General features: G+C 49.1%; 2 protein-coding genes across 6 annotated transcripts; both read left to right on the top strand.

Annotated features, from left to right (window-relative positions):
• The first annotated feature begins 5 nt into the window (after nucleotides 1-5).
• polr3f (polymerase (RNA) III (DNA directed) polypeptide F) lies at nucleotides 6-3,179 on the top strand. The gene is made up of 9 exons (XM_029496206.1): nucleotides 6-141; nucleotides 629-746; nucleotides 860-927; nucleotides 1,278-1,345; nucleotides 1,504-1,616; nucleotides 1,712-1,855; nucleotides 2,112-2,219; nucleotides 2,329-2,520; nucleotides 2,597-3,179. Exons 1-9 carry the CDS (start codon nucleotides 80-82, stop codon nucleotides 2,672-2,674), a joined length of 951 nt encoding a protein of 316 aa, XP_029352066.1. The 5' UTR covers nucleotides 6-79; the 3' UTR covers nucleotides 2,675-3,179.
• A 1,132-nt stretch (nucleotides 3,180-4,311) lies between these two features.
• Nucleotides 4,312-24,550, top strand: LOC115051026 (spectrin beta chain, non-erythrocytic 1). 5 transcript variants are annotated; one of them, XM_029514392.1, is made up of 36 exons: nucleotides 4,312-4,433; nucleotides 8,324-8,546; nucleotides 10,455-10,606; nucleotides 10,793-10,966; nucleotides 11,624-11,715; nucleotides 11,818-11,898; nucleotides 11,992-12,107; nucleotides 12,222-12,334; nucleotides 12,428-12,615; nucleotides 12,732-12,849; nucleotides 12,939-13,097; nucleotides 13,199-13,501; nucleotides 13,599-13,749; nucleotides 13,842-14,712; nucleotides 14,801-14,938; nucleotides 15,024-15,780; nucleotides 16,055-16,257; nucleotides 16,774-16,864; nucleotides 16,998-17,144; nucleotides 17,378-17,641; nucleotides 17,742-17,966; nucleotides 18,058-18,147; nucleotides 18,223-18,501; nucleotides 18,583-18,713; nucleotides 18,872-19,076; nucleotides 19,187-19,561; nucleotides 19,912-20,156; nucleotides 20,237-20,375; nucleotides 20,472-20,556; nucleotides 21,131-21,327; nucleotides 21,433-21,539; nucleotides 21,727-21,775; nucleotides 22,000-22,211; nucleotides 22,290-22,463; nucleotides 22,963-23,005; nucleotides 23,085-24,550. In XM_029514392.1, the coding sequence occupies exons 2-36, from the start codon at nucleotides 8,393-8,395 to the stop codon at nucleotides 23,301-23,303; spliced, it is 7,047 nt and encodes a 2,348-aa protein (XP_029370252.1). In that variant the 5' UTR covers nucleotides 4,312-4,433; nucleotides 8,324-8,392; the 3' UTR covers nucleotides 23,304-24,550. The 5 variants fall into 5 exon arrangements, with proteins under 5 accessions (XP_029370252.1, XP_029370334.1, XP_029370173.1 ...); XM_029514474.1 differs by lacking the exon at nucleotides 4,312-4,433 and having other exon boundaries at nucleotides 8,393-8,546; nucleotides 13,599-13,752; nucleotides 21,727-21,779; nucleotides 22,007-22,211; XM_029514313.1 differs by lacking the exon at nucleotides 4,312-4,433 and having other exon boundaries at nucleotides 8,393-8,546; nucleotides 13,599-13,752; nucleotides 23,085-23,303.
• Nucleotides 24,551-25,189: the final 639 nt, after the last annotated feature.

The following is a 25,189-nucleotide window of genomic DNA, read 5'->3' as shown; positions in this document are numbered from 1 at the left end:
CCGAAGAAGAAGAAGGCTGCTGGCAGATGCTTTTCGGGGTTCCTGCAGCAGCTAGCAGCTAACAGCTAACAGGTTGGAGATGTCCGACGTGAAAGTGAAGCGGGAGACTAACCTGTCGGATCCCGCCGACATTGAGAGCAGGTGAGCGGACACAGAGCCGGACAGGCGGGCTGAACCGGATCTCCTATGTTTGAGTCGTAGTCCGGATTCCCTGAGTCCTGGTCTTTGGTGGTTTTGGTTGATCTGGGTCCTTTAACCACTGAAAACTTGATTTCCGTTTCGTCTGAATGATCAGCTTTCGCTCTTTAGCCTCAGACGGTTTAGACCTATAACGTGAAGGTCAGAGGTCAAATCAGTTTGAGAGTGATTTTCCTCTGAACTGAGCAGAAAGGTAATGGTTATTACGTCATTAGCTCAGGTGAACCTGGTCTGTCTCTGATCCAATATGTTGATGATGCATAAGCACAATGCTGGTCAAATCAGACATTTGTTTCAGCTTACACCTGATCGATAATCAGATTCTTTACTTCATATAATGACAAATGGTGTGTGTGTGTGTGTGTGTGTGTGTGTGTGTGTGTGTGTGTGTGTGTGTGTGTGTGTGCGCGCGCACACACATATTTTGCAGGATCAAAGAGCTCTGCCAGCAGTTTCCTCATGGGATCACAGACCAGGTGATCCAGAATGACATGCCTCACCTGGAGCCTCAGCAGAGAGCCATGGCCATCAACAAACTGCTCTCATTGGTCAGCCTGATGATGATGTCACTGCTGTCACTCACCTGGTCCTCGGCTGATCAGACTGTTATGGGTAAGGTATGGATCATGTCAGCTGGTCTGATCCTTTCTATCTGTTCCAGGGTCAGCTGGATCTGCTGAGGAACAGTTCAGGGCTCCTGTACCGACTGAAGGACACGCAGAGCACCAGGTAAACGCACAACTACACAACATAAACAAAACTAAAAACTGATCTGATCAGGGTGTGTTGTTACTTCACTGGGCCTTGAAATTGTTTAGAATATCTCTGAATTTGATGTATAAGAAAGGACCGGGTCAGGACCTGAACTGGGTTTTAACAGATTCAACGTCTGTCTCCGTTGTGGTGCAACGGAGCGTTGCAGAGCCATCATGTGTGTCTGAATCAGTTCATCATGAAACCAGGACCTGGGTCATGAGACCGGGATCTGGTTTACCTGACATTCTGAATTGGTCTGTGGTTTGATCCTCATCTTGAGTGTCCTTGTTTTTTTTGTTTTTTTTTTTTTTTTCTCCTTTCAGTAAGATGAAAGGTTCAGACAACCAAGAGAAGCTGGTTTATCAGATCATTGAGGATGCAGGAAACAAAGGTAACTGACTGCAGAGGGCTGGGCTAACACTCACCACCACCTCTGGTCATGTTAGTCCAGGATAAACAAATCCACGTTCCACTTCAGGCTGACATGATAGCTTCAGATTTTTTTTTTTTTTTGTTTGTTTTTTTTTTTTTTGGGGGGGGGGGTTGCAGGGATCTGGAGCAGAGACATCCGTTTCAAGAGTAACCTTCCTCTGACTGAGATCAACAAGATCCTGAAGAACCTGGAGAGTAAGAAACTGATCAAAGCTGTGAAGTCTGTGGCTGTGAGTGAACCCAGAACCAGGCCAAAACCTCAGGTCCTGATCAGCTGATCCTCTAGACAGACAGTTTTACTCAGCTGTGTGTTTGTCGTGTGCAGGCGTCGAAGAAGAAGGTGTACATGCTCTACAACCTGCAGCCAGACCGCTCAGTGACAGGAGGCGCCTGGTACAGCGACCAGGACTTTGAGTCTGAGTTTGTGGAAGTTCTCAACCAGCAGTGCTTTAAGTTCCTGCAGAGCAAGGTTCACAGGACGTTTTTTAAAATCCCTTTTCATCACAATCAGCATTTTCATCTTTGTTTTTTTCTTTCTTTTTTTCTTTTTTTTTTCTCATTCATATTCAGAATCAGCTAATTCTGTCTGACTCCGTAAAGACCATTCGTCGTCTATCAGGGCTGTTGGAAAGAGCTAATTTGTCAGTTTAAGGTGGAAAGACATGTTTCAATGTCATGTTGTTTGTGATGTGCTCATCATGTGACCTTCGCCCTGTTTGGTTCAGGCTGAGGTGGCAAGGGACAGCAAACAGAGCCCAATGGTCCAGAGGAACAGCTCCTTTGCCACGTCACACGAAGTCTGGAAATACATCTGCGAGCTGGGAATCAGCAAGGTGACATCACACGGCTCAAACAGCCAATTCCACATCACTATACTCAGTTATCTATGATGATGCAGAATTAGAAGCTGCTGCTCTAGGTTTGATTGACAGGTGTTTCCAGGTGGATCTGTCCATGGATGATATCGAGACCATCCTGAACACACTGATTTACGACGGGAAGGTGGAGATGACCATCATCGCTGCCAAAGAAGGAACGGTAGGCAGCGTGGATGGACAGATGAAGCTTTACCGTGGTGTGAACCCCATAATCCAACCTACCGGCCTGGTGAAGACGCCCTGTGGCCTGTGCCCGGTAACGCTCATCACCTTCTGTTGAACCACTTGGAGCTGTACCCGAGTGAGCCTGCTTACCTGTCCTCTCCCCTCAGGTGTTCGATGACTGTCATGAAGGAGGAGAAATCTCTCCCTCAAACTGCATCTACATGATGGAGTGGTTGGACTTCTGACGGCGGCTCAGCTCTGCCCCCTTCCTCTGTGATGAAAGCTTTCTTTTTCAGGACAACAACTATTGTTTTCTTAAATTTATGATGAAATTCAGTAAATGTGAATCTGCTGCTGGTCTCTGATGTAGTAGATCTGGATCCAGACTCCTGGACTGGAGCTGGACTGCTGCAGCAGCTGCCTGTCTGACATGAGTCTGGCTGAGAGGCTTCAGTGACTTTCTGATGGAGAACACCAAGGTCCATAGAGTGTGACGGTAGACCTCCATGTGGTCTTTCTAGACCAGGTCTAGGTTCAACACACAGTGTCCTGATTCCTGATGTGTAGTTACAAACCTGACAATATTTCTTTACTGAAGTGCATCACCGGGGCCTAAACCACTCAGATTCTCTCCTCTGAAAGGCTGAAGGACCTGAGATGTAAAACTACACTGAGATGCTTTTTGGTTCTTAAAACAACAAATATGTCTTCAAATGTAGATCAACCTTCAAAATAAAAGACTGGAGAAGGTTTTACAGAACACTCATTATTTCTTGTTAACTGGGTTCATTGGTTCCTGAACAGTGGAGCAGGTTCCTTGCCGACCTGGCTAGGTGTATGATGTTAACCATCTGAGCTGGAGGACTCACCTTGTCCAGGTTCTTGCCTGTGCCTGCAGGTGGACGTCATGGAGACACTGAGTGGTCCTGCGGGTCCTGAAGACCAGTCGGGTGATCTGTGGTGCTCCGAGTGCTCAGCCAATCAGAGCCTTCGCGGAGCGGTATTAAGTGTTTCCATCATATCATTAAAGGTCCATCAGCCTGTAATAGTCTGAGTGCCGCTGTCAGCACAGATCACCTCCCCATACCAATTGATCCAGACTGTCTGCTTCCTGAAATGTTCCTGCTGTTAATGGCTGCTGATCCATGAACCTCATTGATTATTGATTTTAAAGAGCCACGCCCTCTGTATGAAATCAGTCTGGATTGAGCAGCAACAGAAGTTTGGAGGGAAAGCTGTCACAGACCAGAGGGGGTGGGGTTAAATAACGGCCTGGGTGTGGCTTAAATGATGGCAGGTGATCTCAGGTAAGGCAGGAAATGAACCTGTTGGTGATCAGGAACCTTCAGGACAAAACTCAGAAGGATCATGTCCCACAGAGAGACATCTCTGAAGGTGATGACAGACAGACAATAAGTTTAATAAGTTACATTTATTAAATTAAATAAATTATTAGAAAATGTAATTTTCACTTACAATAACAAACTGAATCTAAGGTAAATACAGACAGTGAAGGCTCCATGATGAGTCAGACTGGGGAGTAAACTGTTTTCTGATTGGCTGCTGGCCTGTCAGGTGAGCCTGAACTCTTTCTCTCCAGAGGAAGAACCTGAAGCCTCGGGTTTTTATGTGGGGGGGCGGGAGGGGTACATATTTAGTCATGACGTGTTTGTGGAATCCAGAGATGAACGTGGACGCAGCACAAAATCAAATCAAAGAAACAAACAAACAAAAAAACAAAAAAAAACAAAAAACGATCTGGGTCGGATCTGAGTCTCATCCAGACCGGGTCAGACTGATGCGGAATGGGAGAATCCGGTTGGTGGGGGGTGAGGAGGAGGAGGAGGAGGAGGAGGGGGCAGTGCGGATTCTTTCCCATCATCCCCTGCAGCAGCAGCAGCAGCGGCTCCTCCTGTCTGTCCCTCCGTCTGTCGCTCCGTCTTCTCCGCATCCGGCTCTTCTGATCCCCGCTGAAGTTTGGAGACCGTTGGACCTTCTGGGCAGGTGAGCGGCCCCGGTCTGCGGGTTCTGGTTCTGGTTCTGCTGGTTCTCCGTCTCTGTTGTTGCTGTGATTGGAGCGGAGGGAGGGACTCCGATCCTCCGCAAACTTCGCTTCGTGTCGGAGTCTTGCTCCTCCGGGTCGGACTCGGACTCGGACCGGGCAGAAAGTCACCGGGCCGGTCCACAGCCAGCAGCCGAGCCCCGGTGCCTTTCAGCCCGCATGTCCGCTGCTCGTCCCCGGCCCGACGGCAGCCATTAGTGTGGATGGAGAAACATAACGGAGCAAAACAGGCGTGGCCGGGAGGAGGTGTGTGTGTGTGTGTGTGTGTGTGTGTGTGTGTGTGTGTGTGTGTGTGTGTGTGTGTGTCTGTCTGTCTGTCTGTCTGTCTGTCTGTCTGTCTGTCTGGTGTATAGAGCCCTTTGTGGAGCACCTTTTCGGGTGTTTGTATGTTGTCAGCTGCAGACTGGGGGGGTTCGGGGGTTCGGGGCCTTCAGCTGCCGGCCTGGATGGGAAAACACAACGCAGTGATGTAGAACCGGACCGGACTGGACCCGGCTGGTCTGTCTCCATCCTGATAGGCCATGTGGTTGCAGAAACATTGCGGGAACGTTAATCAGATTCCTACAAACACAAACTGTGACCCCGCCCCCAACATCCGGTCTCTGCTCGGTGCCCCGCCCCTTAGCTGAGTGTGACGCAGCAGCTCTTTGATTGGTGAACTTTCTGAGAGCGTCCCAACAACGATGTTCCATCGGTTCTAAGGTAGAACCGATGGAACATGTGAAGAACCTGATCTGGAACACGCAGACATTATGGATAGAAAACTTCTACCTTGTTCTAGCTTGGACTGTTTCACAATGTTCCTCTAAGGTTTTCATGCTGGGTGCTTTTCGAAGTATGTTCAACATTCACAGGTTCTGCTTCTGAAATGTGACCATCAAGGAACAATATTTGGTTGTGGAAATGTTGTGAGACTGTTTTTGTGAAGCCCACAGAATCTTTTGACGTTCCCTTAAAGTTCTTGTGTGATTTTCAGGAGGACCCCTGAGGCTATTGTCTTTACAACAGTTACTTCTTGAAGGTTCTCTGTGAAATGTTCTTCCAGCTTCCAGCGGAAACTTTATTGGCCACATAAAAACAGTGTTCTTGTAGGAAGAACAGGAACACTTCAATGACAATGTAGATGGGAAACTTAGAAGGAGATCAAAACATGCTTTTGTGTTCCCTGAAAGTTGTCAGGGAATGTTCTCTGAGGTTCTTTTGGGTCTTCTTGAACTTCCATCCATTGAATGTAAATGGAGGAGTGTTGTTTCAACGTTACCAACATTACAGAGGCCACGTTCTTAGAACCCCAATCAGTATAGAAACTCCTTGAGAAGAAAACTGGTTTCCGTATGTTCCAGATTCCCATAACTGCAGTACACGACTGTTGTCACAGAGCCTCTGTAGATGTTCTCTCATTGTCTCATGCAAGAACTTTCAGGAAACATTCACTTGTGGTTCTCGAGTGTTTTCTGTTGGAAAGCTGATTCGACTCAGCAGAACTGACAAAGATGAGACATTTGGGATTGAACACAGTCATCAGTAAACAATGCCGACTCGCTGGAGGCTCACTTCCTGTTCCTGGATCAAGGAACCTTTGAACCAGAGCTGATCAACCAATCATCTGATTGTGTTTTGATTGTGATTCAGCAGAAATAACAGATCAGTGATTGGCCTTTGTAAAAGGGCGGGGTCAGCTTGCCAGGAAATGACTGTGTGTGTGTGTGTGTGTCTGTTAATCCAATCACCCCCCCCCCCTTCACTGCAGACAGTCTGATGTTCTCTGTGATGTCTTTGATCAGCAGCTGCTCTGGTCTGATCATCTGTTCTGGGTTCATGTCTGAGGTCTGATTCAGATTGAACAAATTCAGAGTGTGGAGGGTGCCACCTGGATCTCCAGCTGGTCCTGATCTGGTCTGGATCTGCTCAGATGGAAGTTAGGGTATGTGTTTCAGGTCAGGTGGGGCAATGAGCAGGGTGGTGAGAAGACTCTGTCAGGCTGGGGGAATGTGACCCAGAGGGTTAGGGTGGGCCTGCTGGGCCTGCTAGTACTTCCTGCCCCCTCCCTATTCTTATCCTCACCCTCGTCTCATCGTTCTTTCTGTATCTCCGACTAGTGGACGCTTTTGACTCAGACCTTGTCCTCCTGTGATGCTGCTGTTTACTTTCAGATTAAGTGAAGATCAGTTTCCATCATTCAGCGGAGGATTCTGGGAAATCGTGTCCATTAGTGGTCCCTCAGGAAGCCCTGATGCTCTAATGGCTCCAATAACTGATGGGATGCAGCTCTACTTCCCATTACCCATGAGCCTCAGCTGCAGGCCATTTCATCAAAATGTTTGTGGAATGAACAAACAACCCTGTTATCCTAAGCCCGCCCTCAGTACCATGGCAACACTGCCTGGAGCTCTGTGATTGGCGCAGGTTTCTCAGTGGATTGATTGTGTCTGTGACAGATTAGACATCTGTCCAAATTTCCTGCCCTCAGACAGCCATGGGTCCTGAACCATGAAGCGGGATTAACTCACAGTTTTTGGTCCCACAATGCTTCTTGTCAACTCAGGAAGTCAACCAGGTTAGTCCTGTCAGGGTGTCAGTGTGTGCACATAAGAGGGGCGGCGTTATAAACATCCGACAGAAGGACAGCTGGGAAAAAAACACAGACTGTTTAAATACCTCAGTTATTATATCTGCTCGATAACATAGAAGCTCCTGATCAGTGATTGGTGTCTCGTGTAGACACCTCTGTGTGTTCCCTTGAATTAACACTGCAGGTTGAGGTGGTCACATGGTTCATGATAATCTGATCACTGCTCCTCCTTCATTCAGCTCACTTACTGAAGTATTATTAAAATGTCCATGTATTCAGACCTCACCTTAATTATCTCACTTTGTATTTAATCTTATTTTCATATTTTCATGGATCTATATTAGAACTTCTGTGTGTTATATTCTTGTAATATTTTGGTGTTGCTCTCTAATTCTCTACCAGAGTAAAGACCCGGACCTCCCCTGGTGGATTAATGAAGTAGTTCTGGTTCTGATGCTAAACTTCCTTTTGGAAGTCATAAAACTCTGTTCTGTCATCCATCATCTGTCACTGTGTGGATCCACTGCAGAGTTCTGGTCCACGTCTCTGTATCCAGTTCAGTCCTGAAGCCCTAAAGTAATGACAGACAGTCTGTGGACCATCAACACTCCTCTGAGGGTTTCTGTGGGGGTCGTCCTCAGAATGTGATGTCATTTTCTGAGACACCTGATTGGCCAGTGGGTGGGGCTTTTATACTCGCTGATCTCATTCTCTAACTTAACCTGCTACAGAGCAGGTAAGCCGTTCAGCATCATTTACCAATGTGATATATCCTGACAATTAGTGATCCAAATTTGCAGCACTGGAAACCCAGAAAATCCAGGATTTAACCTGAATTCACATCGATACCTCCGAATCCTGCCTAGTGGTCCAGGCCCCTGGTACCAACAGGATCAGGACTGTGCAGTGTGTTTGTGCCGTTGTGTTGAGTCCAGCAGAAGGAGCACTCGGTTAAATGTCACATTCACTGATTCACTTCAGTAGGAGCTTCAAATTCAGTTTCCTCTTCAGGTTAACTTTGTTATTTTAAAGGAACAGGGTCATTTTTGGCTCCTGAGACATCTGCATCACAGAAACTGACGTTCCATCAATGAGAGACAGTGATCAGCTGGTGATCAGCTGTGAGTGAGTGTCAGTTTGAACCTGATAATGTAATATGTTGACAAACATCATCAACTTGTCTCTCAGTTAAGAAATCGATTGTCAACATTTATCAATAATTCATGTTCAAACTGACTTCCTGTTCATCTGGTCCTGCAGGTCACGGCCTGAAGCTGCTGATGTGGATGTGTCCCCGCTGACATCGAGGTGTGTTAGAGGTGAAAGGTCATGATGACGACAGTGGCTGCTGAGTACGACCACATGGAGCTGCAGCAGCAGTACAGCAGCAACGACACAGTCAACAACCGCTGGGACGATGACTGGGACAATGAGAACAGCTCCGCCCGCCTCTTCGAACGCTCCCGCATCAAGGCCCTCGCAGGTAAGACTCCGACCGCCATAACCAGGTCCGCCTTCAGAGGACGCCACAAAAACACTCCACAGTGTCACTGTCTGGTTTGTCCTGTGATTGGACGTCAGACAGAGGAGGACAGGGTGGACTGTTTCATCAGCTTCTTACATTTTTCTGAAGAGAAAAAGGGTTTAAAAATTAGAAGACGTTTTCCTGATATTTTTAGGTTGTGTGTAGTTTGTATTCAGAGGAATGATTCAGATTTCACGCTGTCTCAAAGTGGACCCTGATTGGCTCCAGAGCTGTTACGATAAAAGTTGTTACCATGGATGCTACTGCCTGATTAACAGCAGGACAAGAAGCTCCATGATTGGCTGTTTGTTGGTGAAATGCATTGTAGGACTGTTGTCCTTTAAATCAGATCATCCTTTGGTTATTCAAAAATTCAAATGTTTAGGTGTGTGTGTGTGTGTGTGTGTGCGTGTGTGTGTGCGTGCAGGATGTTTGTTTCCTATTTCCTCTCCTTGACTCAGGAATGTGGAGGAACAATGGCAGGAAACACCCCCTCCTCGTCACAGCCCTGATGACATCATTGTCATGCTGTAATTCTATTGGTTGATTGATGAAGTTTCCTCCTGTGTCCGCTGTAAAAAATGACTGGTCCTCCTCCAACCTCTGTAACTTGCAGTGAACCAATGGGTGGTTGTCTTGATAATGACATCATCGCTCCATGATAACAAAAGTACCGGGGTCAAGGTCAGAGATGATGTCATCATGCCTGCTGTTGCAGCTTGAGCCGAGGCCACACCCCCTTTCTCAATCACTGTTGAAACTGGAGCTTCACTTTTTATAGTGTCTTCCTGCCCCCCCCCCATTTGCAGTGGGCTGGGTTTGTCTGTGTATGTGTGTTCTGGAGGGAACCAATCAGTCAGAAACAGCAGAAGAAGAATGAGTTGATGCTTCAAGTGTTGGGCAGGGCCGGAAACACACAGACGCATGCACATACACACACACACACACACTTCGCTTGTCGCTCTGACCTCTGGACTCTTTTTGTTTCCCTCCTGAAAACATGAGGACGTGTCTGTGTCTCAGTCCAGATCTGGATTCTTGATTGTGAACTCTGCCTTGTGGATTCTGCGTTGTGGACTCTTTGGTTCTGGACTCTGGAGTGTTTGTGGATCTGTTCAGTGTCTCAGGAGATAAAAAGGTTTTTCTTCTTCTCCTCAGTTGTGATTTCTTCTTGCCACAAAACTGAAGCTATCAAAAGCATATCAAAAGTTGAACTTCTGTTTTTTGGCGGAAACTAGTCTGAACTCAAGACTCTGGTCTTCACCAACTTTCATGGTAAACTAGACCAGAGCTCAGACCTGGATCCTTGGTGAGCTGGTTATTTCCTGTGGTGCTGGACTGTGGCGGTCTCAGCTTTGATGGAGGTGGAGTGGGCGTCGACAGAGCAAGCTCACCTGCAGGTCAGCTACAGTCAGCTGGAAGGTCGCTTCAAACAGCTGCAAGGTAAGAAGGCCGGTGTGGGTCAGAGGTCAGCGGTCAAGGGTCTCACCTGGCTCCAGAGGAGCTTTGATCCTGTTCTAGACTGGTCAAAGGGTGTTGCAGAGCTCACTGTCTTTATGAATCTGTGTCATAAAAGTTCTGACCAATGAAATGTGACCTGATGGTGGTCTGAAGGTGGGGTCATCAAGGTCATTACAGGTCATCGTCATGGGAACAGATCACCACAGAGGCACTGCCAAACAGAAAGTCTTCAGATCATTGTCTTTGTAGGTAGACCCCCTTAGCTCATGTCACATCCTGTTACTCTGGGTCTAAGGTCAAACACCTGGTTCTTAAAGAACCACACACTTATAATAGTTGATAAAGTCTGATCTGTGTGTGTGTGTGTGTGTATGTGTGTGTGTGTGTGTGTCTCTCTCTCTCCAGATGAGCGAGAGGCGGTCCAGAAGAAGACCTTCACTAAGTGGGTGAATTCTCACCTGTCCAGAGTCTCCTGCAGGATCACCGACCTTTACATGGACCTGAGGGACGGACGCATGCTCATCAAACTGCTGGAGGTCCTTTCAGGAGAGAGACTGGTCAGTCTCCGCAACAGAGGCACACTGGTCAAATCAAATGTATTTATATAGCACCAAATCACATCAAGTACATCAGACCAGAGCAAAGTAGACCTGTCCTCAGGTCGGCCCAGGAGGACGTTGGGTGACGTGAACGTGGTCTACAGGGGTAAACCTTCACTGTGACTCCTCCTCTTCCTCCTGCAGCCCAAACCCACCAAAGGTCGGATGCGTATCCACTGCCTGGAGAACGTGGACAAAGCTCTGCAGTTCCTGAAGGAGCAGCGGGTTCACCTGGAGAACATGGGGTCTCACGACATTGTGGATGGAAACCACCGCCTGACATTGGGCCTCATCTGGACCATCATCCTCCGCTTCCAGGTAAACGGCACACATTACTATGGGAGGGACATATCCTCCAAGTAGGATAGAGTGCAGAGCAGGTCAGTTCTGCCCCTCGCTGCTCCACAGCTCCATCTTCTCCTCCAAATATCATTCCTTCTGGTTTCATAAAACCAAGATGACCGACAGACAAATGACACCCTGGTGGCTTCAGTTCAGAGAGCAGCAGGTGCAGTCCAGGGTCAATCTGTTCTCATCACAATTTCCTGACCCCGCCCTGTTTTATGATGTCACTGTCACCTTTCATTACAACACAAAAAACCCTGCGTGATGACCTTAAAACCTAAAAGGTGTGACAGAGTGGGATAATGGGAGTTCTTTTTATGGTCAGCAGGTGAAATATGCTTCAGAACAAACAAGGCCACGCCCTCAAACCTCTGATTGGTCAGCTCCTCTGTGTCAGTTGTACACCTCTTCAGGTTAAAGTCCAGACTGGTTTATGTTTTACCAACACGGTCGTCATGGGAACCCAGCACAGTAGACATGACACTGACTTCCTTCTGAAGTCCTCGAATCAGAGCTGCTGTCAGTCAATGTCTGTCACCATGGTTACACTGCAGAAAAGAGTATCACAATAACCAATGGAAGTAAAGAAATCCTAACTAAACAGGACGGGTGTCTCTGGTGTGTTTTCAGATCCAGGACATCAGTGTGGAGACTGAAGACAACAAAGAGAAGAGATCAGCTAAAGATGCTCTGCTGCTGTGGTGTCAGATGAAGACAGCTGGGTACAACACACATACACTGAATTCAAAACACATCACACTCTGTACCTACTGGTCTTAGTCCTGGTCCAGGTCCACTCAGGTGTCTCCTCTGGTTTTCCTCAGGTATCCAAACGTCAACATCCACAACTTCACCACCAGCTGGAGAGACGGGATGGCCTTCAACGCTCTGATCCACAAACACAGGTGACCTCTTCCTCCTCCTCCTCCTCCTCCTCCTCCTCCTTTTCCTGTTGTCTTTTGTCTGTGTTGTCAATAAAGTTGTGTGTTGGTTTTCAGGCCAGATCTGATTGACTTTGACAAACTGAAGAAGTCAAACGCTCACTACAACCTGCAGAATGCCTTCAACCTGGCAGAGCAACACCTGGGCCTCACCAAGCTGCTGGACCCAGAGGGTGAGGGCCTGATCTATCTTCAAAACCTTGTCTGAGTCTGAATGATTCCATGGTAACGTCCTGCTGTTGATTGGTTCAGACTGAACTTTGATGTATTTCCTGTCCTGGTCTCAGATATCAGTGTGGACCATCCTGATGAGAAGTCCGTCATCACGTACGTGGTCACCTACTACCACTACTTCTCCAAGATGAAGGCTCTGAAGGTGGAGGGCAAACGCATTGGAAAGGTCAGTGAGAGCACCTGGGGCTGGGGGACGGAGCCGGGGGCCACAGTGAGGAAACAGTGAGGTCACGGGTTATTTGGTTGATCGTATTTGCAGGTGCTGGACAACGCCATTGAGACAGAGAAGATGATCGAGAAGTATGAGTCTCTGGCCTCAGACCTCCTGGAGTGGATCGAGCAGACCATCATCATCCTCAACAACAGGAAGTTCGCCAACTCACTGCTGGGAGTCCAGCAGCAGCTCCAGGCCTTCAACACCTACAGGACTGTGGAGAAGCCCCCCAAGTCAGAGCCTCCTCATTGCTCCCCTGCTCCCCCTCTTCTCTCCTCCTTCCCTCCCTTCCTCCTCTGTTCCCCCACTACTCCTCCTCCTCTTCATCTCTTCCTATCTGTGTTCTCAGGTTCACAGAGAAGGGGAACCTTGAAGTTCTCCTCTTTACCATCCAGAGTAAGATGAGAGCCAACAACCAGAAGGTCTACATGCCCCGAGAGGGGAAACTCATCTCTGATATCAACAAGGTCAGACTCTGGTCCTGGTCCGGGCTCCTGAACCCGGTCCTTATTCATGTAGGTGTGCCACAGTTGTAACAGTTGATCTGATCTATCAGGCCTGGGAGCGCCTGGAAAAGGCGGAGCATGAGAGGGAATTGGCTCTGAGGACGGAGCTGATTCGCCAGGAGAAACTGGAACAGCTGGCCAGACGCTTTGACCGCAAGGCAGCCATGAGGGAGACCTGGCTCAGCGAAAACCAGAGACTAGTGTCTCAGGTAAGAGGACTGAATTCACACAGACAGGACTTAGTTCTGTTAAATCAAAATGTTAAACTTTTAAGTGAGATTCAAACCTCCAAACTCCTCTGTCTCTTCAGGACAACTTTGGTTTCGACCTTCAGGCCGTTGAGGCGGCCACCAAGAAGCACGAGGCCATTGAGACAGACATTGCAGCATACGAAGAGCGTGTCCAGGCCGTGGTTGCTGTGGCAAAGGAACTGGAGGTGGAGCGCTACCATGACATCAAACGCATCACAGCCAGGAAGGACAATGTGATTCGACTGTGGGAGTACCTGCTGGAGCTGCTGAAGGCCCGCAGACTGAGGCTGGAGATGAACCTGGGCCTGCAGAGAGTCTTCCAGGAGATGCTGTACATCATGGACTGGATGGACGAAATGAAGGTATGACTAGGACCAGCCTTTCCTGCTTACTGCTTTCCTGTCTTGAAATTCTACCAAGTAGCCCATCGCACTGTCCTCACTGTCTGCTTGTTTCCAGATGCTGCTTCTATCTCAGGACTATGGGAAGCACCTGCTGGGGGTGGAGGACCTGCTGCAGAAACACACTTTGGTTGAGGCCGACATCGCCATCCAGGCTGACAGGGTGAAGGCAGTCACGACCAACGCCAACAAGTACTTTGTCAACGACAGCGGTGAGCAGCATGTTTGGTTTGAAGGGTTCAGGAGACTCAGTTAACTGCTGATAAAATAGTTTAGTGGTGATGGTTGTCTTCCTGTCCAGGCTACAAACCCTGTGACCCTCAGGTCATTCAGGACCGCGTGGCCCATCTGGAGTTTTGCTACCAGGAGCTGACTCAGCTTGCTGCCGAACGCCGCGCCCGACTAGAAGAGTCTCGCCGACTCTGGAAGTTCTTCTGGGAGATGGCTGAAGAAGAGGGGTGGATCCGGGAGAAAGAGCAGATCCTGTCTTCTCTTGAACATGGCAAGGACCTGACAGGGGCGCTGCGCCTCCTCAGCCAGCAGCGCGCCCTGGAGGATGAGATGAGTGGCCGTGCAGGACACCTCCAGCACACGATTGCTGAGGGTCAGGCCATGGTGCAGGCTGGTCACTTTGGTGCCACAAAGATTCAGGAGCGTATTGCAGACCTGCAGGCACAGTGGGCTGCGCTTGAGCAGCTGGCAGCCGTTAGGAAGAGGAGGCTGGAAGAAGCTCTGGCCCTGCACCAGTTCCAGGCTGACGCAGATGATGTTGATGCCTGGACACTGGATGCCCTGCGCATCGTGTCAAGTGGAGAGACTGGCCATGACGAGTTTTCCACCCAAGCACTAGTAAGAAAACACAAGGATGCAGCAGCAGAGGTGGCCAGCTACCGGCCAGTCATCGACTCCCTCCATGAGCAGGCTGCCGCCCTGCCAAAAGAGGAGGCAGAGTCACAGGAGGTGCGTGGTCGACTCGCTGGTGTTGAGGAGCGCTACAAGGAAGTGTCTGAGCTGACAAAGTTGAGGAAACAGGCGCTGCAGGATGCTCTGGCTCTCTACAAGATGTTCAGTGAGGCGGACGCCTGTGAAGTATGGATCGATGAAAAGGAGCAGTGGCTGAACAGCATGGAGATTCCTGAAAAACTGGAGGACTTGGAGGTGATCCAGCACAGGTAGGACCACAGAGCACTGTGTGCCAATTGTGTACATGTACATCTACTTCGCCCAGAGTTGTGTTCAGGTGAACTGTCTCCTCGGCAGGTTTGAGAGTCTAGAGCCAGAGATGAACAACCAGGCATCCCGTGTGGCTGTGGTGAACCAGATCGCGCGGCAGCTCATTCACAGTGGCCACCCCAGCGAGAAAGACATCAAGACTCAGCAGGACAAACTCAACAACAGGTACAAATGAGTTCTCACAAAATAACAGACTGAAAAGTAAAAATCCACTCTTTGAGATGATTATGATCCTCTTTTCTACCACCAGGTGGAGCCAGTTCCGCAACTTGGTGGACCAGAAGAAAGAGTCCTTGAACTCAGCTCTGGGTGTGCAGAACTACCACCTCGATTGCAATGAAACCAAGTCCTGGATCAAAGAGAAGACCAAAGTTATCGAGTCCACCCAGGAGCTGGGAAATGATCTCACCGGAGTCATGGCCCTGCAGCGCAAACTGACCGGGATGGAGCGGGACTTAGCTGCCATTGAGGACAAGCTGGGTGACTTGCAAGGTGAAGCCCAGCGTTTGGCGGAGGAACACCCTGATCAAGCCAAGGCCATCACAGGCCGTCTGGCTGAGATCACTGCTGTCTGGGAGGAAATGAAGAACACTCTAAAGAACCGTGAAGAGTCTCTGGGTGAAGCCAGAAAGCTGCAGCAGTTCCTGCGTGAGCTGGACGACTTCCAGTCCTGGCTCTCCCGCACTCAAACTGCCATTGCCTCCGAGGACATGCCCAACACTCTGGCTGAGGCTGAAAAACTGATGGCTCAGCACGAAAGCATTAAGAACGAGATCCAGAACTACGAAGAGGACTACCAGAAGATGCGGGACATGGGGGACATGGTGACACAGGGCCAAACCGACGCTCAGTATATGTTCCTGCGACAGAGACTGCAGGCACTCGACACCGGCTGGAACGAACTTCACAAGATGTGGGAGAACCGGCAGAACTTGTTGTCACAGTCCCACGCTTACCAGCTGTTCCTGCGTGACACGAAGCAGGCCGAGGCGTTCCTCAACAACCAGGTGAAGCTCAGTGTGGTCTGGATAAAGGTCACCAACTTAACTTGTCATTGACGTCAAAGGCTACAGATATTCCTACTGGTGTTCATTTTATGGTTCTTGGTAACAATTGTGTATCGGCTCCTCTGGGATTCCAAGTATTTTTTTGAACTGATGATTGTTGTCCTCAGAGGACGATTAGGTTGTTTTCTCTCAGTTGAGACATTGTTCTATTCCACAGACGATGAATGTTTGAGATTAAATTACTCCATGACCTTTTCTACCTGTCGCCATACAGGAGTATGTCCTTGCTCACACTGAGATGCCAACGACTCTGGAAGGTGCTGAAGCTGCCATCAAGAAGCAGGAGGACTTCATGACCACCATGGACGCCAACGAAGACAAGATCAACAGCGTTGTGGAGGCTGGCAGGCGGCTGGCGAGTGACGGAAACATCAATGCTGAGCGTATCCAGGAGAGAGTCTCCTCCATTGACGACAGGTAGAAGTTGACTCCACCCAGAGAAGTTTGGTTGAACAAACTCAACACAAAGTTTAACGTTCTGAACCTGTTCTGGAGCTTTTATCAGTGTAACATGATCTTCATCAGCTGATGTAATTTCCCTTCTTCCTGTTGGTTTGCAACATTTTGAACGTCTCTGCTTTCAAAGTATGTTGACTTTAAACCCTTTATTAATGACCTGCATCATGTGACCTGATGGAAAAGACCCTGACACTTTATCGACATAATGCATATGACATCACTCTGAGCTCGGGTCCTCTTCTCTGATTGGCTTGGCATTTTCTAAGTGGTCCAAAAATAATAGAACATATTTAAGGTAAAACACGGACCTCTAAACCTTCAGACCAAATCGACCTTTAAACCATCTTGACCGCATCTGATGATTGTTCCTTTTAGTTTTCTCTTTTCGTCCACAGTTACAGTAAATCCTGTGTTGCAAGTTCATTGAATTCAGGATTGGACCTGGTCCGACCTCAGTGTCTCTCTGTGTTTCAGACATAAGAAAAACAGGGAGGCTGCTGTCGAGCTACTAATGAGACTGAAGGACAACAGAGACCTTCAGAAGTTCCTGCAGGACTGTCAGGAGGTCAGTATCTCCACTAGTACCTCAAACATCTACTCTTTGTAGAAGTAAAGATACAGGAAGTGAGCCAGCGTGGCACCTCAGAGTATGAACCTTTCTGGTTGTGATGACCTCAGTTTCCTTTGTGTGTGTGCAGCTGTCTCTGTGGATCAATGAGAAGATGCTCACAGCTCAGGACATGAGCTATGACGAGGCCCGCAACCTGCACAGCAAGTGGCTGAAGCACCAGGCCTTCATGGCCGAGCTACAGTCCAACAAAGAGTGGCTGGACAAGATCCAGAAGGTACGAAGGCCCGGGGCGGGGGGGGATTCTTACTCGTCTCAGTCAGTCAGATCAAAGAGGTGGTCGGTTATCCCCTCGTTGATTAATCAGTGATGTCATACTATGTAACATCTATGGGCAGACTGTGGGGTAGACCGTCTGTCCTGCTTCGACCAGGACCAGATGGTCTGCTGTTGTCCATGTCGGCCACCTGTCAGCATCAGTGCCCTTTGACCTGAGTCCTCTCTCCGTAGGACGGCATGCTGCTGGTGGCAGAGAAGCCGGAGACGGGGGTAGAGGTGAAAGAAAAGCTTTCGGCGCTCCATTCAATGTGGGAGGAGTTAGAGTCCACCACGCAGACCAAGGCTCAGTGTCTGTTCGACGCCAACAAGGCAGAGCTGTTCACCCAGAGCTGTGCCGACCTCGACAAGTGGCTCGTCGGCCTGGAGGGTCAGATCCAGTCCGACGACTACGGCAAAGACTTGACCTCCGTCAACATCTTACTGAAGAAACAACAGGTACAGCTGCACTGATTCAGTCCAGACCTGCAGCTGTTACAGTACAAAGTATAACCTGTAGTTGTTGAGCATCAATCTGCCTGTGGCCCCGCCCCCTCAGATGCTGGAGAACCAGGTGGAGGTGCGGCAGAGGGAGGTGGTGGAGCTGCAGACCCAGGTGAAGGCTCTGGGACAGGAGGTGAAGGACACAGATGAAGTGGATGGGCGGAGGCAGGTGGTAGAGACAAAGTTCCAGGAGTTGCTGGAGCCACTGAGACGTCGCAGGAACTTCCTTGTCGCTTCAAGGGAAGTCCACCAGTTCAACCGAGATGTGGAGGATGAGATCGTACGTATGAGCCAGACTTAGACTGATCCAAACTGACCTGGACTAACTGCCCCCACCCTACAGGAACTCAGTGTCTCTGTTTGTCCTGCAGCTCTGGATCCAGGAGAGGATGCCTGTGGCCATGTCCACTGACCACGGACACAACCTGCAGACGGTCCAGCTGCTCATCAAGAAGAACCAGGTAAGTTCTTGTGTAGGATCGGAATCACCCATACCGACTGTGATCCTGTCTGAGCAGCTCCTCCTCTGTCCTCAGACCCTGCAGAAGGAGATCCAGGGCCACCAGCCTCGGATAGACGACATCCTGGACCGCAGCCAAAGTCTGCTTCGGGACAAGTCTTCCAACGCCGATGTGATCCGGCAGCGTCTGGCCGACCTGCAGGAACTGTGGAGGCAACTGATGGAGGAGGTGGAGCGGCGCCATGCTCGACTGGAGGAGGCTCATAAGGCTCAGCAGTATTACTTTGACGCTGCTGAGGCTGAAGCCTGGATGAGCGAGCAGGAGCTGTACATGATGTCAGAGGAAAAGGCCAAGGTGGGGCTAGAACTGAGGAGGAGGATGGTGATGATGACAAAAGTGATGATGGTGGTGTTGATTATGATGATGTGTGTACAGGATGAACAGAGTGCTGTCGCGATGTTGAAGAAGCATCAGATTGTGGAGCAGGCAGTGGAGGACTACGCTGAGACCGTTCACCAGCTGTCGAAGACCAGCAGAGGTCTGGTCGCTGATGGACACCCAGAGAGGTATGATGTGATGTAACAGGAAGCAACACCATTTTATTCTATTCAACGCCTTTAACAGGATCAGATGTCCCAGGACAGTCCAGGTTTTGTCCAGTAATAGTGTGTGTGCGTGCGTGTGTGTGTGTGTGTGTGTGTGTGTGTGTGTGTGTGTGTGTCAGTGAGCGTATCAGTATGCGTCAGTCTCAGGTGGATAAACTCTATGCCGGCCTCAAAGACCTGTCAGAAGAGAGGAGGGGCAAACTGGATGAGAGGTTCCGCCTTTTCCAGCTTAACCGGGAGGTTGATGACCTGGAGCAGTGGATTGCAGAGCGGGAGGTGGTGGCGGGCTCCCACGAGCTGGGCCAGGACTATGAGCACGTCACGGTACGATCCTGCAAGTCCTGTCCCAAACCAGACAGAGAAAACTGGTTTTTACTGAGCTGTTTGCTCTGTGACGCCACTTCTGACCTCTGACATCTGACCTCTGTGCTCAGATGTTGCAGGAACGCTTCCGGGAATTTGCCCGGGACACTGGGAACATTGGTCAGGAGCGCGTGGATGCTGTCAACCGTCTGGCAGACGAGCTAATCAACACTGGGCACGGCGACGCAGCAACGGTGGCGGAGTGGAAGGACGGGCTGAACGAGGCCTGGGCCGACCTGCTGGAGCTCATCGACACCAGGACACAGATCCTTGCTGCCTCCTTTGAACTCCACAAGTTTTACCATGATGCCAAGGAGATCCTGGGACGCATCCTGGACAAGCAGAAGAAGCTGCCAGAGGAGGTCGGCAGAGACCAGAACACAGTGGAGACGCTGCAGAGGATGCACACAACCTTCGAACATGACATCCAGGCCCTAGGAACCCAGGTCAGCCAGACTCAGCAGTTTTCTAGGGACAGTTTTGTTTTGCAGGGACCAGTGGTGTCAACACTATTCTAATTTACTGCCTGTTTATTGGCGGAGCTAAGTAGCTTATCTTAAAGTGTGTGCTAGCTTGCTGCCTCTGAAATGCCTAGTCCCTGCATGATTGTTGGGATTGGGTTCGTTAAGATCATGCTACCATCATGTGACACCAAGGACCAGACTGAGGTCCTGACCTACGATGGTTTTGATTCAGTACTGATGGATGAAACACTCCTTTTTCAGAGCCATATTAATGTTCACTCTTCATTTATTTGGCAAAACTCATAAACCTTTGACCTTGAACCCGATGGCAGGTGAGGCAGTTGCAGGAGGATGCGGTGCGCCTGCAGTCGGCATATGCTGGTGACAAAGCTGACGACATCCAGCGGAGGGAGAGCGAGGTGCTTGAAGCCTGGCACAGTCTGGTGGAAGCCTGTGACGGACGCCGTCTCCACCTCTTGGACACCGGGGACAAGTTCAAGTTCTTCAGCATGGTCCGAGACCTGATGCTTTGGATGGACGACGTGATCCGGCTCATCGAGGCCCAGGAGAAACCCAGGTACTCAGCCGGCTGCTGTCTACTATGTGCTAACATCTGAGTAGAACTGTGACGACTGAGTCTGTGTCCGACCCTTTCAGAGACGTATCGTCAGTTGAGCTGCTGATGAACAACCATCAGGGCATCAAGGCCGAAATTGACGCCCGCAACGACAGTTTCACCACCTGCATCGAGCTTGGAAAAGCCCTGCTGGCCCGGAAACACTACGCTTCAGAGGAGGTGACACAAACCGCCATGTTAACGCTCAGACCACAGGCAGAGAGACAGATGTCAGGTTTCATCAGGAGGAAACTCACTTGTGTTTGTGTCACTCAGATTAAAGAGAAGTTGCTGCAGCTGACAGACAAGAGGAAAGAGATGATTGACAAGTGGGAGGATCGGTGGGAGTGGCTACGGCTGAGTAAGACACACACCTGTTCAGCTGGGTATCGAACCTGCGGCACCTGATCAGACAGAGCTGTCACCGCACAGCACTCAGTTAATAATTTAACTATCACAAAGTTTAAAGTTCCATTTTATTCATAGATGAAAATCAGTGAACAGTCAAGAAATTAATACAGCTACAGACACACAAAGACATAGTAACGTAGCACAAACGTCTTTTGATCAAAACATCTCACTTTAGTCGGCCTGCTTATGATCTTTTTCGATAGAAACAAGTATAGAGGTGGGCTCAGGAGTCAGAGGTTGGACAAATGAGTGCTGCAGTGATGAGTCAGTGAAGGCTCCTCGCTGTCGTTTAGCAGAACTCACTGAGCTTCCTGTCATCTGTCATCAAACTAACCAATCAGGGAAACACTGTAGGCGTGTCCTGGTTTCACCTGATCAGGGCAGACGTGGCTGAGGGGAAAGGTTAGGACCTTTGACCTTCTACCCAGCAAGATATAAAGGCAGCCTAGTGCAAAGGTTGTCAGCCTGAGGCCAGAGTCAGGACTTTGTGCTCTCTAGTGTCCAATGACTGTTTCCCTCAACAGTCCTGGAGGTGCACCAGTTCTCCCGAGATGCTGGTGTGGCAGAGGCATGGCTGCTGGGCCAAGAACCATACCTGTCCAGCAGGGAGATGGGTCAGAGCGTGGACGAGGTGGAGAAGCTCATCAAACGTCACGAGGCCTTTGAGAAGTCTGCTGCCACGTGGGAGGAGCGATTCTCCGCTCTGGAGCGGTTGACTACGGTGAGCTGTCAGGACAAACAGCCCTCATCAGGTCCTCCATCAGATGGATTGTTTCCTGTTTCACTATGATTGGAGCCAATCACAGCGATCCATGTTGTTTTTCAGTTGGAGCTGCTGGAGGTGCGGCGGCAGCAGGAGGAGGAGGAGCGGAGGAGGAAGCCTCCGACTCCAGAGCCAGCAGCGATCCAGCAAGAGGAGGCTCAGCAGCAGAGGTAAATGTTCTGTTGTCAAACATTAGCCAATAAGAAAACTGATTACATATGATCCAGATTCCAGATGTTTGTGTCAGGGCTCTTTACCTGAACGTGTCCCATTATCTGAAGGCCCAATCACAGATCGCACAAACATTTCACTTGTTTAGAATAGTCTGAAGTCATGTTGGTGTTTGTGTGTCTGCAGCGGAACCATCACCCAGAATGGACTGCCCTCAGACCAGGACTCTCCCCGGGTCAGTATCCACACCTCCACCCTCAGACATGGTCAAAAGTTCACAGCAACAGAACCATTGGTGCAGATTCTGCTGCAGATCACCAAAAGAACGTCAGCAGAATGATAGTAGAATATCAGTAGAGCGTCAGCATCATCTCCAGTAACTGACACATTTCAATGACTACAGCTCTTAGCTCCGCCCTTGTGTGCTATGGTTGGTATGTTTTGATTTTTCCTGTTCAGGATGGAGTGGACGATGCTGATCTGGTGAACGGAGTGGCAGAGCGGAGCTCCAAGGAGCCGAGTCCCAGCCCCTCCCCCACCTCTGGCAGGAAGAGTAAGACCAGCCAGTCATCTACGCTGCCTTCCAAGAACCAGGACTTGTCCTCGCAGCTGGAGGGATTTCTGCACCGCAAACATGAGTGGGAGGGGCACAACAAGAAAGCATCCAATAGGTAACCAAATTCCTGACACCTGGAGGGGGAACACAGCTGCAGCGGTTTGTCACATGACCCTGCTGCTTTGTCTGGCAGGTCGTGGCACAACGTGTATTGCATCATCAACAACCAGGAAATGGGTTTCTACAAGGACAGCAAAGCGGCGGCTCAGGGGGTCCCGTATCACAACGAAGTCCCTATCAGTCTGAGGGAGGCCACCTGTGACGTGGCGTCTGATTACAAGAAGAAGAAACATGTCTTCAAGCTCAGGTAAGTGACCCACAGGAAACACCTGAGACGGTCCTGATGCGACTGAAGTGCAACACAATTCCCAAAGCTTCACAATGAACGCACAAACATCTGCTCCAGCTGTTTTTTCTCCAGGGAGGCTCAGCTGGTTCAGGAGCTAGTCCAGCAGCAGAGAGACCCTGTAACCACAGACTTGTTGTTTGAGGAAAGAAACCCCTTATGTCCCTCCACTGCCCAGGGGCTTGTGGGAAATGTTGGCCCTCAGTCTTCTTGAACATCATGTGACCAAAATTCAAAGATGTTTGTGTTTTTTAGTTTAAAGAGTAGGAACCTTTAAACTCTGAGGTCGGCTATTCAGGGTGAGCAGGCATCCTCTTCTTCTTCATCATCATCAGACATCAAGGAAACAATTGTTGAGCCAGAAAGATCTGAAACACAAGGAACGACCTTTTACTCCCAGTGAGTCTGACCTGTGTGTGTGTGTTCAGTCAGGTTCATTCCTCTTCTCTTCTTCCTTCAGAGTGACTGATGGAAACGAGTATCTGTTCCAAGCCAAAGATGAGGTGAGTTTGGTTCTGGTCCGTTGAAGCTGCAGAACCTTGTTGATCTCGTAGAGGGTCTGACCCATGTTGCCCCCTGCAGGAGGAGATGAGCACCTGGATCCAGGCCATCCTGAACGCCAGTGCTGCAGACCGCTCAGACGTCCAGGGCAGCAATCCCGGCACACCTTCGTCCGGACGCGCTCAGACGCTGCCGGCTGCCGTCACGCTGACTACCGAGTCGAGTCCCGGGAAAAGAGAGAAAGACAAAGAGAAGGAGAAGGAGAAACGTTTCAGTCTGTTCAGCAAGAAGAAGCAGTAGAGACACGACACAAGCACCTCAGTGAAACTGGAGCTGGACTGCTGCACATTTAGTTCCTTTACATGTGAATCTCATTAACATCTAGGAATAACTGGAGGCGCAGTGCCAGTCCAGTCCAACTGCTCTGAGCTTCTTTCTGTTCTTGAGCTGATATTTACCAAACTGAATTTTATTCCTGTTTACGGATTCCTTCACACAAAAAAGGAAGTAATCATCATAAGTGATGTCACAACCCAACAGCCAATGAGTTAGTCAGCAGAGACATTTGAAGCAAGGAGCAGAAATCTGTCAGTTTCACTGAAGTGCAAAGTCGGCAGTTTTCTCTGTTAATTCTTCATGTATTTTTTCTTCCCTCTCTTTTGTTTCTTTGTTGGTGTGGTTGTTCATTTCAGACGCTATGATGAAACAGCTTATTAACTGAGAACGCCGCTCATAGAACAACCGCTCGTTCGTTGACGATGAACTGCTGTTGCACCACTGGCTGAATGGCGCCTGTCTGGCTCCTCCTCTGTGACATCAGCAGGGACCACACTTTTATTTTTTTGATGTTTATTTTTTGTTTTCTTGGAGTTATGTTATTTTTCTACTCTTTTGAAACAGGTCTGGGTTATTTCCTCAATTTTGTGAGGGTGTCTTAAAAGACAACCTACATTGTTCTTCTGCCATTGAGAAACTGGACCAACAGTGCATTTTATTTTAATTTTTTTTCCTTTTTGTCTTTTTTCCACTCCACAACATTTCCCTCTGTCTTAGATACAGCCTCGAGCTTTGAGGGGTGAATGATGTAGGAATATCCAGGTGCATGCTTCGCCTGAACAAACTCACCTCAAAGGAAACTCTTAATTTTTTCCAATTTTCCTGTTTTCTTTGCAATCCTTCTGTGTTTAAACACTAAACGTCGATGTTACCCGGTGAACATACGAAGGGGGGAAGTGATGGTTGCTTGCTTGTTGTCAGCTCTTTGCGTCGCGCTGTGTTCAGATTTTCTGCTCTTTGATACTCGTGTCGCTCTCATCACTGTATATCTATTGTATTGAACATGTATGGAAGTTAACATCTTACTGCACAATCAAAACTACATCTATAGGAATGAAGAAGAAGCTGATTCAGGCTGAATATTTAAACAGACATTAGACCATAAAGGCTTTTCTCATGTATGAAACTGCACCTGTAGACTTTAAAGCTCTCTCTCTCTCTCTCTCTCTCTCTCTCTCTCTCTGTCTGTGCGATGTCATTAAAGCTTTTAAACTTTAGACACCAGCTGTTTGTCTCATTTCATATTTTAGAAACATTTATTTTACTTAATGCCTCTCTATCCCTCTCTCCTATCTCTCTCTGTCTGTCTCCCATTACCTGGTGAGGCAGATGGCTCCGCCCCCTCTAAGGTTTCTGTCAGCAGGTGTTTGGTCATGGAGGATTTGTTGGTCTGGACCTGCTCATACATAAAGCCTGGGGGACCACATCAGGTGTTTAAAAAGAACTGGGCTCAGTCCAAAAGTTCGGTCCGAGCAGACGCACTGGACCAGGATTTGTTTTCCTTTCAGGGCGTCTTTATTGAACTAAATATTTGCAGTTAATCGCTCAAACAGGAAATCCAACTATCCGATCAATGACTGTTAGTTTGAGGCTGTTAATTGGAAACAGAAAGAACAAGGTCAGAGGTCAAATGGCTGCTCCTGGACTCAAACCTCCAGGTGACTGATTTGTTCCTGTTCCTGCTGAGGTAGTTCCTCCTCCAGACCTGGACCTGGACTCTGATGTGTAGCACTTAATTTGCTCTGCTGACCGTCAGGGGGCGGGTCCATTGGTTGTAGACAGAAGTCAGACTGTGTTGAAGTCTATGGGAAAATGTCCCTCCTGTCCCTGATTTATCAGCTCAACACGTG

The sequence above is a fragment of the Echeneis naucrates genome, chromosome 1 (assembly GCF_900963305.1).
Source record: "Echeneis naucrates chromosome 1, fEcheNa1.1, whole genome shotgun sequence".
NCBI lineage: Eukaryota > Metazoa > Chordata > Actinopteri > Carangiformes > Echeneidae > Echeneis > Echeneis naucrates.
The sequence above is the reverse complement of the archived record's forward strand: the minus strand, read 5'-3'. Positions and strand labels throughout refer to the sequence as shown.

What these genes read in the sequence shown, in the direction of transcription:
- polr3f (XM_029496206.1), top strand. Translation starts at nt 80, where the DNA reads ATGTCCGACGTGAAAGTGAAGCGGGAGACTAACCTGTCGGATCCCGCC. An exon ending in TGAGGATGCAGGAAACAAAG is followed by an intron (nt 1,346 to 1,503) that starts GTAACTGACTGC and finishes GGGGGGTTGCAG; the next exon opens with GGATCTGGAGCAGAGACATC. An exon ending in AAGCTGTGAAGTCTGTGGCT is followed by an intron (nt 1,617 to 1,711) that starts GTGAGTGAACCC and finishes TGTCGTGTGCAG; the next exon opens with GCGTCGAAGAAGAAGGTGTA.
- LOC115051026 (XM_029514313.1), top strand. Translation starts at nt 8,393, where the DNA reads ATGATGACGACAGTGGCTGCTGAGTACGACCACATGGAGCTGCAGCAG. An exon ending in AGGGCAAACGCATTGGAAAG is followed by an intron (nt 12,335 to 12,427) that starts GTCAGTGAGAGC and finishes TCGTATTTGCAG; the next exon opens with GTGCTGGACAACGCCATTGA. An exon ending in AACAAGAAAGCATCCAATAG is followed by an intron (nt 22,212 to 22,289) that starts GTAACCAAATTC and finishes TTTGTCTGGCAG; the next exon opens with GTCGTGGCACAACGTGTATT.